The 15,044-nt window shown below is 40.2% G+C and overlaps 1 protein-coding gene across 1 annotated transcript in view; it reads right to left on the reverse strand.

Annotated features, from left to right (window-relative positions):
- LOC124551963 (UPF0692 protein C19orf54 homolog) overlaps positions 1 to 15,044 on the reverse strand; it is a 51,444-nt gene that overhangs the window by 21,625 nt on the left and 14,775 nt on the right. Inside the window, exon 3 of the mRNA XM_047126480.1 lies at positions 8,936 to 9,131. Coding sequence (XP_046982436.1) covers positions 8,936 to 9,131 — 196 coding nt within the window. The remainder of the gene's footprint in view (positions 1 to 8,935; positions 9,132 to 15,044) is intronic.

Below are 15,044 nucleotides of genomic sequence, written 5' to 3' on the forward strand. Positions count from 1 at the left end.
TGTTCTTCAGAATTCTCTCCCTGGGTGTGGCCATACACTCAGATGACCAGCTCATATTCTCCTATGGCCTATCAAATTATCGTCCAATATCATGTTAAAAAGTTCTGTACCACCCACAATTCCCACAGCTGGATGACCACATGCACTTTACTATAGCCAACGTTTCTCTTGCCTATCAAACTGCATGTTCAATTAAGAGTGGATGTCCTGCAACCTACAACTTGTCTATTTGTTTCCTATGCCACTGCTATAATCTCTTTTCACTTCAGCTTGACAATTTGTTTGGTCTGTGATCAATCCCTTTTTTTTTAACACATACAGACGCTAAAAAGGATATTTTGAATATGTGTTTCCTAACCTGCATACTACCCATTTAAGTTTGGGTCTGGCCAGGAGTGGTGCAGCACGGATAGCCAAATGGTAAGGCGCGTGCTCGCGATAAGTGGGAAATCTGGGTTTGAGTCCCAGTCCGGTACAAATTTTCATTATCATCTCATTCTACAGCTGATGGTAGTCATTATTTGCAACTGTGAATTCATCTTATGTATTTAACATTGATATCCCGCAGTCTGTGGATTTGCCCAATTGTCACCTCCACCCATCAATATGATAACATCCCCTTTTCTCCAGCTTGACAATGTGTGCGTGAGTTGGCAACTTCTGCCACACTCCTCACAGCAGAAAGACATCCATATGCGGTGTTAAGAATTTTCACTTTCCTGCTGTCAGTGGCAGCTGGGTGAATCACACTGAGGGTCCCTCACGTGTGGCTGCAATAAGTGCTGCCAGTCCCTTTCTTCAACAGCTACTGTATGTTAGCACTGTATCATCTGGTCAATAAACCACAACCTCTATCTAGTCGATATGTCTTATAGCCTAAAATTTAGAATTTTGGACTGCTTTATGGCATCAAGTCTGCAGATTCTTTTGGTTTGATACTAAGGGAAGCATACAAACATGTGATACCTAAAAACCTCACAGAATCTATAAACAAATGCACAACTTTGCAGATGATAAAGTGAAACTAGTTCTGTCTATCCAGTTCTCCTGACTTCTAACTGTCCATGGTCACTGCTGACAACCTGATGTGGAACAGAACATATAGTTGTTCATAAATGTAAACAATGGCCATTTACCATATTTTACAAAATTCACCGCAACAGCAGAAACAGTTACAGATAAAGTACTATCTTGACGTATCATTCTCAAACAAATCTGAAAAGGTATTTTAAATTTGGGGTATCTAAAATACATCTGAGATAGAAAAACCACAGAAATATGTGAAGACAGTCTTCAATGATATGGATGCCAGGTGTCTAACGATACTATGCTCCAGCAAGTATCACAGAGCATTTAAAGGTGAAAGGAAATACTTAACGGTTAACCCCTGCATAGAAAATCATGTAGCACAATGAAAACCAACTGTCTACCAATACTGTCTTAATTTTTTATCATTACCAGGTGGCCACAAGCATCTAATTTGCCTTACTGAGAACTAATTTCAGTTGCTCAAAATGGTAAGTGAGAAGTGTCCAGTGGAATATCACATGCTGAATGCACTCGTGAATAAAATGTCAGTTACAGTAGTAAGTAATCTCCTTACTTGTTTGTAATACATCTTACACTTCAGTGAATATGCAAATTTCTGATGTAGACACTCCATAAAACAGTAAACAATGATCAGGCTTTTACACCCATCAGTCACTATACAGCCATCTTGGCATCCTGAACAGGACTGAGGTCAAATGAAGCTAAGAGCCAAACAAGTATCCTCATGTCTGAGTGTTTGCAGACACATAATGTGGTGTCACCGCCAGACACCACACTTGCTAGGTGGCAGCCTTTAAATCGGTCGCGGTCCGTTAGTATACGTCGGACCCGCGTGTCGCCACTGTCAGTGATTGCAGACCGAGCGCCGCCACACGGCAGGTCTAGAGAGACGTCCTAGCACTCGCCCCAGTTGTACAGCAGACTTTGCCAGAGATGGTTCACTGACAAATACGCTCTCATTTGCTGAGACGATAGTTAGCATAGCCTTCAGATACGTCATTTGCTACGACCTAGCAAGGCGCCATTACCAGTTTATATTGAGATTGTAATTAATGTATCAAGAAGAGCGATGTTCTCCAATTGTGGATTAAAGTTAAGTATTCCAAGAGCTTCGTACTTTATTTATTAGACTCAACTCCTTTAACTGTTCCAGACCTCACGCCAGCCTGTGTGAGCTTAAACGCGTGCATTTCGGCCTCCTCTAGCAACACGGTGTTGGCTCTTCTGCCAACACATCACATAAGATAGGATTGAGTTGTGCATTATCTTGTTAAATCCATTTATCTAGGGCAGTGTGTTGCAGACAAACAAATAGTGTGTTTGGTCTGCCAGTTGATTCCTATATTTTTCACTACTGACTGATGATAGCAGATCTACTTTCCCCGCAGTTTCTTTGCCACATTGAGAGGAGAATGCAAGGAGCAAAGTGATGAAGTCTCATCCCAATTTACAAAATATTGCACACAGAGATGCAGTGTGGATGGGCAAGGTGCATATTGCTCATATACTGATGGTAACAAAAGTTAAAATGACATACAGAACTTGCACACATTTGCCTGTCAATGTTACTGATGATAGAAATGCCTTTTTAATTAGCATAATGTAATATTGTTATACTACATCCTCTACTGTCAAAGTATTACTTTGCTGCAAATGTCGTCAGTTTCTGGTGCAGGGGTGCTATCTGTAAGAGATAATTTCTACTGTCAAGAACTGTTGAGCTGAAGCACATAGAAATTAGAGTGCAGGTAATATCCTTGGTACTCTCTCATCTGATATTAAAAAAGTATCGAGTGAGGACACAACTACTAATCTGTGCTCTCCTCTGCTTGCAAGAGAAATCCATCTCCTCGTACTGTGTCATTCACACATTTCAAATGATAACATGATATGTCCATCTAGGCAATGTTCTCTCTCTCTCTCTCTCTCTCTCTCTCTCTCTCTCTCTCTCTCTCTCTCTCTCTCTCTCTCTCTCTCTCTACACGGCAGGGTTCCTGTACTCGTGCTTAACTCTGCAAGCTGTAGCATATGATGAATGCAAGTGCTCATGTTGTCTGTCAGTGGCTTCCATGTTCCAAAGCAAGCTGATGTTTCTGCGTAGTCTAGTTGCTACCACATTTTTGTTATTCTTCTAGTATAACACTTAATTAGCAAATAATTTGTCAGGGTGTCTGACTCAATCAACTGTAGTCACTATAAGAGCTATGTAGTAGCAATCAATATTATTCACATGCTTTTCACCAAGGCACCTGACCTGTTGGTAGTAGTTCCAGCAGAAGGAAAGTACTTGTGGCAGACCCTTGACACAACTGCCCATGGACAGTCCAGTATTGGTGATTTAGCCGTGGTCAAATGCAATAAAATCTCACATCTTTCCCATCCTACAGATCACTGTCATACAGCTGGTCAAAATAAAGTTTTACAACACCATTTTGCTTTGCTGCATTAACTATTCCATTCATCATGCAGATACAAGAGATCCCTCTTAATAAAGAAACTATCTCCAATGCAACTGTTCATCAATATAAATCTGACATTTTCCTTTGTCCATTGTTTACAATCATAATAATGTTTTTCATTCCCAAGTCACTTCCCCTCTTTCCCATTTTTGTTTTCATTTTTTAAGAGAAAGTCAGTAATTGAATTTTTGTGAAAAGATCTTGCTGCAATGGAAAATGTTTGCCACCCCAACTAATGTATTGTATTTGTGCCACACTTTCCCCTATTTCACTATAATACAAAATGAGCTGCCCTTCTTTAAACTTTTTCCATGCTCTCTGTCAATCCTATATGGTAAGGATCCCATACTCCAGAAGACCGACAAGCGCATTGTTGCAGCTCCTATAAGTTCTGCCAATAGAACACAGTCTTGGGTTTGATTTCCACACGACATTTTCCATGTCGTCATTCCAATTTAAGTTGTTTGTAATTGTAATCCTATTAATCAAAACAGATACATTTAACCAAAGTTCAACATGTAGTGAATGAAGCAAAATGATAGTAGAGGGAGCAGCACTAATAAAGTCATGGAATTGTCCTGGATACATTCTCAGAAGGCATTCTTTGACAATATGCTCACTGGTTTGTTATTGCAAACTGCAGGCTGCAAAGTTTTGGAGCCCCCACTTGTGCTGCATAGCACTGAATCTGGTGCAACCAGCTATCCTGTCTTGTCCACTCCTCTTCAGATCAAATCCTGGTACGCTGGCTGATGGATATTTTAACTCTTTATTGTTTTATTGTTGAAGCATTCCATCTCTTGCACCACATTTCTTTAAAGTAAAACTACCTGTTGTTTCTTCCATTATGCCACAGGTTGTTTCTTCCATTATGCCACAGTGGAGTGCATGATATCAAGCAGTCAGGAGGGGGAACATTTAAGACTGTATGAACTGGAACATCTTGGGAGTAGTAAGGGTTATGCAACTTTCTCAATTGTTTGCTTCTTGGCATCACAATTCAGATGGTGAAACTTTACTGATGGCTTGCAGCCAAGACATCAGTGTGGATTTTAGTGTACCTGTAATAATTCTCACTGCTCCATTCAGATGCATGTCTAGTTTCCTTACATGAGCACTGTGTTGCCATATTAGGGCATAGTATTGACTATGTGCTGACAGATTGTTTTCTTCAAGTTAATTCATAATGTTTGAACAAAGTATATGTTCTAAAGTTCTAATACAAATCAATGTCAGTGATATTGTATTTCAGCAGATTACTTCTGTTTCCTTTCTTGTATACTGATATGACTTTTAAAACTTCCTAGTTGTTACATATAAATCTTTCACTAAGCAAGCAGCTTTACACATTGTTACATCAGCACACTGTGAAAGAAACCTAATTGGTATACAGTCTGAAATGGAAGATTTGTCCTTATTAATTAATTCACATTACTTTGCTACAAAGAGGGTGTCTACTTCTGCTGTTCTTGGGCTTTATAAAGCTCCATCACAGCTGAGCAATTATGAAGCAAATTAACTTCTGTCTCTGTGTAGCACAGAAGGGAGTTTACTACTGTGTCATCTTGCAATACTCCAAAAATCTTCCTGAATGTATTATAGCAACACTTATTTCCACGATTTTGTACTTCAGGTCCACCAAAATTTCATCAGCAAGATCAAGTGTGACTGTCTCTGCACAGCAGCCTTTACACAAAATAAACTAAGAAGTTGTCAACAATGTATTGACTGGGATGTATCACAGTCCATTTTCTCAACTTCTGATGGCTGTAATGACATTTCCCTATCCTAATTTCATCCATTTCAACTAATGATAGAGTGTGCACTCACAAAATTACCGTATTTACTCGAATCTAAGCCGCACCTGAAAAATGAGATCCAAATCAAGGGAAAAAATTTTTCCCGAATCTAAGCCGCACCAGAAATTTGAGACTCGAAATTCAAGGGGAGAGAAACGTTTTAGGCTGCATCTCCAAATCAAAACAAAGTTGGTCCTTTGTAATATGAGACACAATTTAGGTCGTATGAATGACAATACAGCTACAATAGTTTGGTTCGAGTCGTAAGCTTAGCAGTTAAGCTTTACCAGGTAGCCATTGCTATGCGTCAGGCGGTCCATCCGTATTTGTACGGGTACCCTTCCTTTTTCATGTGCTTCATCTGGTTTGAATTGATTGCTTATTTTTCTTTGATCTGAGAAGCGCCATTTTCTTTGTTATAGGTGTTTACGTCACTCTAAGCTGAAAATGCATTACTGTACTGTGTCTTGCATTGTTTATCGCATTATGGAATTATGGAAACAATGGCAAGAGACTGCTATTTGTTGTTACTTACACTGCTGCTTTCTTTGATAATGATCAACAAGAACCAAATAATAGACTGCGTATGATAGAAGATGTTCTGAACCAGAGTTTTGCGAAAATTTTTCTCCTTTTGAAAATCTTTGCAGGCGCCTCTTTAGAACATTACATTCTGCACAGAAATTAGAGTCATCTTAGATTTAAAAATCTAGTCAATTGCTGTGCTTCATTTCTGACTGTATCACTATTAGGCATAAGAATAATACGAATATAAACATGACATGATACATATATTCTTCCGCATTTGCTGTTGTCTCACTCTAGTTTCGTAGTTTATTAGGCAGACAGGATTTAAATGAGATAGCAGCAAACACGAAACAATACATGGCAAAATGTTTATATTCGTATTATTCTTATGGTGAACGGAATACTGCATGTGATTCACAATTCATAAAAGTTCCTATTAGCAACCATCTCTTCTCACAGGTAGGAAAAAATTCAGAACGTAGAGTTGGCCATATCGACAAACATACCAAACAGTCTTGCCAGTCGGATTTTCGTAGTACATTGAAATGCTGCTACATTCGAAGATAAACAATATGGAATTTGTATTCACTTCATTGGATAATCTATGAAAATGCAGTGGTCGAAACTTGGGGCAGAGAAAAAAGCTCGTCTTCCGCCTTTGTTTTTTTTTTAATTTATTTACTAACGCTGAGGATTTGGTGTCAGTATTTATCTTTGTGCCTACAAAGCATGCCTGTGTAGCGCTACATATATTCAACGGCAGAAGTTAGTTGTGGCGGCACCCACAAACATTTTTCAGAACTTCTGCTTGCTTTGCACTCGATTCTAAGCCGCAGGCGGTTTTTTGGATTACAAAAACCGGAAAAAAGTGCGGCTTAGATTCGAGTAAATACGGTACCATGAATTAGTATGTTTAGTTAATTTGGAACTACAATGGCCTGAAAGTAAAGAATCATACTTTAATACACAGAGCAAAAGAACTGACTTCATCCTTACTGAGAAAACTTACAGTTCAGATTAATATAAGGGTCACTTTTAAGTTTTTAGAAATACCCACAAGATAGTCCCACTGAAATGTGGCACAACTATCATTTTAAAATTTGTCATTTGTTATTGTTTCAATGATGATAGCTTAAAACACTGGGTAATTTGTTTACAGTGCGTTTTTAATGTGGAAATTTCACAGGAAAGTTGCTTCTGGATTTGTTTTTACAATTTTCGTAAAGGCCTTACTGAACTACAATGCCACAAATTCATTCGTTCAACTTTTGGTAATCAGCTACTTATAGAAATGACTGTTTGCAATTGGTATACATGATTTCTTCACAGCTGTGCTTCTGTCAATAATTAATTTCATGAAACAAGGAAAGAAGATTAGAGTTTAACACCCCATCGCCATCGAGGTCATTACAAATGGAGCACAACCTCTGACTGTTTCAAGGATGGGGAAGGTAATTAGCTGTGCCCTTTCAATCATCCAGCATTTACCTGGAGTCATTTAGGGAGATCACGGAAAACCTAAATCTGGATGGTCAGACGCGGAATGGAGCCAGCATCATCACAAACGTGAGTGTGCTAACTGCTATGCCACCACACTTGGTAACTCTACCAAAATCTGTGGCTGTTACAAAAAATATGAGTGTTGGGTGCAAGATGATTGAAGAAGATCAGCGCATGACTCACCGTAGGGGTACAGGTATACTTCAGCATATTTAAGACTTGCAAATTTGTTTGCCACAGGTCATCAACAAAATCAGTAAAAACAACCTAAGATGCTGTACCTTTCTCCACAATGCTGTCACATAGCATGTCAAACAACTGAATATTTAACTGAAGACTTTGTTGGCAATTTAAATTCTTTTGGCTCTAATCGGGTACAGTCATTCATACTACACAACTTTTCAGGTGCCATTAGTTGGCCCACTGCTTATTCCTCTTAAAAAAGGGTACACAAATGGCCTCACTCTCCCCATTCCTCAGCAGTTCATTGAGGATGTCAGCAAGACTTCTTGTTGAAAATTTATATGACATTAATGACTACTGGCTGAATACCCAAGAACAATTAAAATGGTTACTTGACAGATAAAAATGACACATCAGTAAATAATTGCTTTCTTTTGTTCCCTTATTTAAAAAATTGTGGACAGTGAGATTAACCATACCAGAAAGCTGCTGAATCTTTTCAAAACAATGTTGTTATGTACCATCATCAGAGTAGATAAACTCAGAGTATTTTTTAATGCATGCAAAAGTGTGTAAATTTTGAAGGCAAATAGGCTGAGAAATAATTTGCACCAAAAACATATTTTATCTACACCTTCAATCTAGAGACGATGGAAATGTATATCACAGGGAACTGTCCACTGTACCACAAAGTACAATTTCTCCCCATTCCACTTGTTTGGCTCATCCTTTAATGTTGCTCAGTTGTGTGGAACCAAACAGGACTAATAGGAGATATTGAACAGCTACATAGAATACTAGGACGAATGGTCACAGGTTTATTTCACACTAGGGATAATGTCACAAACATGATTAAAAAAAAAAAAAAAAAGAGCTGGCAGATTTTTAACGATAGACACAAACTATCCAATGAAAATCAATTTACATATCACTTCCACAGAGAACGCGAAGACAAGATTAGATTAATGTGTGAATGGAACTAATAACTGGTACAATGGGATGTACCCTTTATCATGCAATTAACAGTGGTTTGCAGAGTAAATATGTACATGTTGTGGAAGTATATGTATATGGAAATGGAAAGAATGATTGCTTAAATGCCACTATGCACACTGTAATTAGTCTAGTCTTAATTTCATGGTACCTGCAGGAGCACTTTATATAGATGGTTGCGGTATATTCCTGACTTCACTGTAATTTTTTTTTTTTTTAATAACTTATAATATAACCCTCATATTCATTCTCTTATATTCTCTATACACGAACAGCACATGAAAACTAAATTTCTATGGATAATATCATTTCACAATTTCAACTTTTTTACACAATCTGAAGCAACAGTTATATTGTAACATGCAATTAATGTGTTATTTAAATGGATGTAGCATGATGCACAAGACTAAAAATTCAACAAACCGGATCAAGCTCAATGAGGTTCTCATTGCTGAGGCGGAGTTCTTCATATGACCACAAAGCCAGTCGACGACTCTTTCCCTGTCGAGCAACTACATAAACAGCAGATGAGTCCAGTCTTACTGCCCCACACACAGCAGCCCAGTGAGCTTTGTGTCCACGTCTAAGACATGGTGCGTGGTTAGCATCTGCATCATAGCTAGGAGAAGGTAAGGATTACAACTCCTTCAAAGGCAATAAAAAAAAATATTTTTCAAAATTATTGTTTGACATTTAGTTTAAAAAATGGGGTGGATTTTTAATCCATCTGAAAATGGACAGTTACTTACAAACAACACAAAATAGCTCACTACTACAAACACTGTGCATTAACTCACAACATTATGGGATCATAATAGAAAAAATGTGCTCAGAATATATTTCATTTTTTAATTCCCTGAATTCCTCTTCACTGTCATCAGTTTTATTGTGCACCACATATTCTGTCATTTTATATTCTACACTGTGTCACTTTTACGATCACAGCATAATTCTATAACGCCCCATCTAATTTCACAGAAATGCTATTTCATGTAGCAGTTGAGAGAAATCTACTGTGTTCATGTGAAAATGGTAATGCTGGTTTATCTTAACACGTACTAGTGACCACCACTATGATCTGGTGGCTAGTGTTACTGGTGCCTGATGCAAAACGAAACAGGGTCAAATCCACAGATCCACCTCAGCTCAGAGAGAGGTCTGGAAGCGACCAATGACAAGTTGCTTCTGGATCGAACACAAGTGCAGTGGTAATGTAGGAAAGATTGTATATGGTGTGGGTTCTTTGACAGGTGCTCTGCTTCTGATGAGGCAGAAAACAAAAGTGACAGGGCTGTAATAGAAGCCAGTGGGCAGATCAATGGAAGATGGCTTGCACCTGGGTCTGCCACAAGGATATGACCCATGGATCAAGATTTGAGAGTACGAAGGACATTATGACAGAAAATGATATTCCATAGGTAGAGTGTAATAGCACTTTTACAGGGATGCAAATAAAAGTTATGAAGGACATACACCAGGTGGGGAGGCTATATGCCAGAGATAATCAATGCCTAGCAGAGTGTATGGTTTAGCGTTTTCAGTTGTAACATTGCATGTATTTAGGTGAGAATTGACCATCCAGTATTAATTCAAGATGAGATGAATTTGTTGCACGACTGAACACTAGCAGGCCCAGGTTTCAGGGCATGCCATGGCAGGTCCGACTAGGTGACTGGTACAGTTAAGTCCAGGTACAAAGGCGAGAAGCATCACTGAAAATGAGTAAATCTCAGTATTTGGAATTTTGGTGATGATGGTCGCTTAAGGGATCAGACAATGCTCTACGAAATGGTGGATTGTCAGACTAGCTTCTTCCAGCTCTTTACAATCTTCAGTTAGTCACAGTCAAGTATTAAAGCAAATCTGAATACATCTGCGATCTCATGAGAGTGAAGTGCATCCAATGACCCAACAATATTCCAGTATCTCTAAAGTTACAGAAGTCAGTGTTTCACAGTAAATATACATTTTCGTAATGAACCTCTGAATTAACAATTTCTTAACACTACTTGCAACTGCAACATACAATATCTTAGATAATAGCATAGCCTTATTGCCGTCATTCCTGGAAGCTACCTGCCTGTATTTATTTTATTTCTTAATTTACAATGTCTTTTATTCTGAAGAACAAACAGTTGGTTGCTACATGCTTGACTATGGATTCTCTTAATTGATTGTTTACCTATGCTAAAGATGATTTCATGAACAACTCTTCAGTGAAAACCTGTAGATAAGCCACACTTCCTGAAGATTCTAGATAAACAGCATTTTTGCAGAATCTGCAACAGTTTCAAAGGAATGGAGAAGCCAGGAGCAAGTGGAAGTTTGAATTGTTCTATGAACTATGATCACATTCTTGTGGAGAAATGACACGAGGAGTTCCACAGGGCTCCATTTTGGGTCCACTCATATTCCTTGGCTATGTGAATGACCAACTTTATATTCAACAAGCATAATTGATACTTTTTTGCAGCAGAATTAGTGTTATAATAAATCCCATTAGAGAGAAAGCCATAGAAGGAATTATTAATTTTATTTTTCAAAGAATTATTAAGTGGTCCTCTGACGATGGAATCTCCCTAAATTTTGTGAAAACACACTGTATTCAATTCTGTCCAACAAATAATCATACCAACAACTGGTGTAGCACGTGAACAGGGGTCGATAAATGGAATGTTCCAAATTTTTTGAGTCTATATACTGATGAAAATTTTAACCGGAAGAGGCATATTACTGAGATTCTTAAGCAACAAAGTTTAGCTATGTTTGCTGTTCATATAATTGCTGGTCAAGGAAACAAATGAACCATCCTGCTGACATATTTCCTTTCAATAATGTCATACAGAATAACTTTCTGGGGTAGCTCTTCACTTACAAACAAATTGTTGACTGCAAAAAAGTGAACAGAAAGAATATTATGTGGTGTTCACCCATGATCACCATGTAGGTACCTCACCAAGGAGTTAGGCATTTCAACTGAACCATCACATACATATATTCACTTGCAAAATTTGTTGTAAACAATCCATCACAATCTGGGAAGAATAGTGATGTTCATTCCTACAATAATAGAGGAAAAATTGACCTTTGTTACTCATTTTTAAAGTTGGCATTGGCTCAGAAAGGAGATCAATATGCAGCAACAAAATGTTGTATCATTTGCCCAATAACAAAGTGTTTGACAGGAGTAGCAAAGCATGTTTTAAACTTAAACTAGAATCGTTTCTCCTGGACAACTCCTCCTATTTCCTGAACAAATTTCGTTTAAAAAAAAAATGGTAGCCATGGGACGGGGAGGGGGGGGGGGGGGGGGGGGGAGGAGGTTGGGGGTTAAGTGTAGATGCACATGTAGGACTAAAAAATATGTTAACTAATTTTAACACTAAGCACGCATACATATCCTGTAAACTGGCTCATTTCACATCATTCTGATTTTAAAAATCATTCAAATGATCTATTGAGCATATAACTACATAACTATTACAGTAATTGGTAGTGCACTACCCACAAAAGCAAGCATACAGATTTCAGGGCCAGTCAGGCAAACTGTTTTAATTGGTCATATATAGTTAAATGTACATTTAGAGCTTTCTTCAAGTAAACCCCGCTTATTTCTGTTTATCACAATAAAAAAATGGCAGCTCCCATCCCTCTTTCCTTTATGCATGACGTCCCTAAAATTTTTTGCAACCATATTTTCTCCCTACTGGTCACCAGTAATGCAGTATTTGCATGAAATGAGAACATCACATGCAGATTCTGTATTACTGGTGAACAGTAGGTCATTTATGTGTCTTTCATCTTGTACTTTGTTCGTGTTTTCAACATATATAATCAAGTCCACCTATGGCCAATTCATTTCTTTTTGTGCACTACTGGTACCTCTTTTTTCTAGCCGAGTATTTTACCAGTAGTTTTTTTTTTTTTTTTTTTTTTTTTTTTTTTTTTTTTTTTTTTTTTAGGGCGCAAAACTTCTATGGTCATTAGCGCCCAGCCCGTGACTTAGGAAACAGGAAAAAACCGAAATTTAAAACCAGCAGCAATGGGAACAAAGTCATAAAATTTGAGAAACTAAAAGCAGAAGGAATGCTTAAAAATCCACTACAGAAAGGGGTTGGTTGTCCCCAAAAAAAAGCTTCAAATAACTGAAGTCATTTCACTGTCACTAATAAACTGGAGAACGCGATCGGCTGAGCGCGTGTCATCTGCTAAAATCGACGATAGATCAGGCGATAGCTGTAGACGAGAGTGTAACTGATTAAAATAGGGGCATTCAATTAAAAGGTGTCTGACCGTCCACAGCTGAGAGCAGTGGGGACAGACTGGGGGAGGATCGCCGCTTAAAAGATGTCGATGGCTAAAAAGACAGTGCCCTATCCGGAGTCTAGCTAAAATTACCTCCTCCCGACGACGTGTTCGGGAGGAAGAGGTCCAAGCGCAAGGAAGGGCTTTCACTTCCCGCAATTTATTATGGGGAAGTGTTGACCAATACGCATGCCATAAATGAGCAACTTGGCGACATAAACCGCTCCGTAGATCGGTGAAGGGAAGCGACTGAATAGCTGGCCGAAGAAGAGAGACTGCAGCCTTGGCCGCTATATCGGCCGCCTCATTCCCACAGATACCAGCGTGTCCCGGGAGCCAGAGGAACGCCACTGAGACGCCCCCCAGGTGGAGCAAGCGCAGACAGTCCTGAATCCGGTGGACCAGAGGGTGCACAGGGTAAAGAGCTTGGAGACTGAGGAGAGAGCTGAGAGAATCTGAGCAGATTACGTACTGTATCCGCTGATGGCGGCGGACGTAGTGGACAGCCTGGAGAACAGCGTAACGCTCCGCAGTATAAACCGAACACTGGTCGGGAAGCCGAAAGTGATTTGGGGTGTCGCCAACAATATAGGCACTCCCTACACCTAACGATGTTTTGCGAGCCGTCGGTGTAAATAAATGTGGCGTCAGTCATTTGTGCACATAGAGCAGCAAATGCCCAACGGTAAACAAGTGTAGGGGTACCATGCTTGGGAAATTGACATAGGTCACGGAGCAAGCAGATCCGGGGACGGAGCCAAGGCGGTGCTGTACCCCAAGTTGTCAAGAAGGTTTTAGGAAAGCAGAAGGAAAGAGAATGGAGCAGTTGACGGAAGCGGACTCCCGGGGGTAGTAGGGAGGAGGAGCGGCCTGCATACCCTACATCAAAGGAGGCGTCGAAAAAAAGGTCATGGGCTGGATTAGCAGGCATGGAAGACAGATGGCTAGCATAACGACTCAGAAGGACTGCCCGCCGATTGGACAGCGGAGGTTCAGCAGTCTCAGCATAAAGGCTTTCCACAGGGCTGGTGTAAAAAGCTCCAGACACTAAACGTAATCCACGGTGGTGGATAGAGTCGAGACGCCGAAGAATAGACGGCCGAGCAGAGGAGTAGACTATGCTTCCATAATCCAATTTCGAGCGCACTAAGGCGCGATAGAGGCGGAGAAGGACCACTCGGTCCGCTCCCCAGGAGGTACCATTCAGGACACGGAGGGTGTTAAGGGAACGCAGACAGCGAGCCGAAAGATAGGAAACGTGGGAGGACCAGCACAGTTTTCTGTCAAACATAAGACCCAAGAATTTAGCGACGTTGGAAAACGGAAGGTTGACAGGACCTAGATGTAAGGAGGGCGAAAGAAACTCCTTACGTCGCCAAAAATTAACGCAAACGGTCTTACTGGGTGAGAAACGGAAGCCGGTTTCGATGCTCCACGAGTGGAGGCGATCGAGACATCCTTGAAGACGTCGTTCAATAAGGCTTGTCCGTTGAGAGCTGTAGTAGATCGCAAAATCGTCCACAAAGAGGGAGCCCGAGACATCAGGAAGGAGACAATCAATAATTGGATTTATGGCGATGGCAAAAAGTACAACACTTAGCACGGAGCCCTGGGGTACCCCGTTTTCTTGGGAGAAAGTACGGGAGAGAGTAGTGTTCACCCGCACCCTAAATGTGCGCTCTGCCATAAATTCGCGAAGAAAAAGGGGCAGCCGGCCTCGAAAGCCCCAAGAGAACAGTGTGCGGAGGATGCCTGTCCTCCAACAGGTATCGTATGCTCTCTCCAGATCAAAAAATATGGCTACCGTTTGGCGTTTCCGGAGAAAATTGTTCATGATATAAGTGGAGAGAGCAACAAGATGGTCAACTGCAGAACGATGCTTTCGGAATCCGCATTGGGCAGGTGTTAAAAGACTGCGGGATTCCAGCCACCAAGCTAAACGGTAATTCACCATACGCTCTAAAACCTTACAGACACTACTCGTGAGAGAAATGGGGCGATAGCTAGAGGGGAGATGTTTGTCCTTTCCAGGTTTCGGAACGGGAACGACGATAGCTTCCCGCCATTGTCTGGGAAAAGTACTGTCGGTCCAAACTCGATTATAAAGGCGAAGGAGGAAACGCAGACTATGGGTGGATAAATGCAGCAACATTTGGACATGGATACCATCCGGTCCTGGGGCGGAGGAGCGAGAAGAAGAGAGGGCATGTTGGAGTTCCCGCATGGA

Source organism: Schistocerca americana, chromosome 1, assembly GCF_021461395.2.
Source record: "Schistocerca americana isolate TAMUIC-IGC-003095 chromosome 1, iqSchAmer2.1, whole genome shotgun sequence".
Classification (NCBI taxonomy): domain Eukaryota; kingdom Metazoa; phylum Arthropoda; class Insecta; order Orthoptera; family Acrididae; genus Schistocerca; species Schistocerca americana.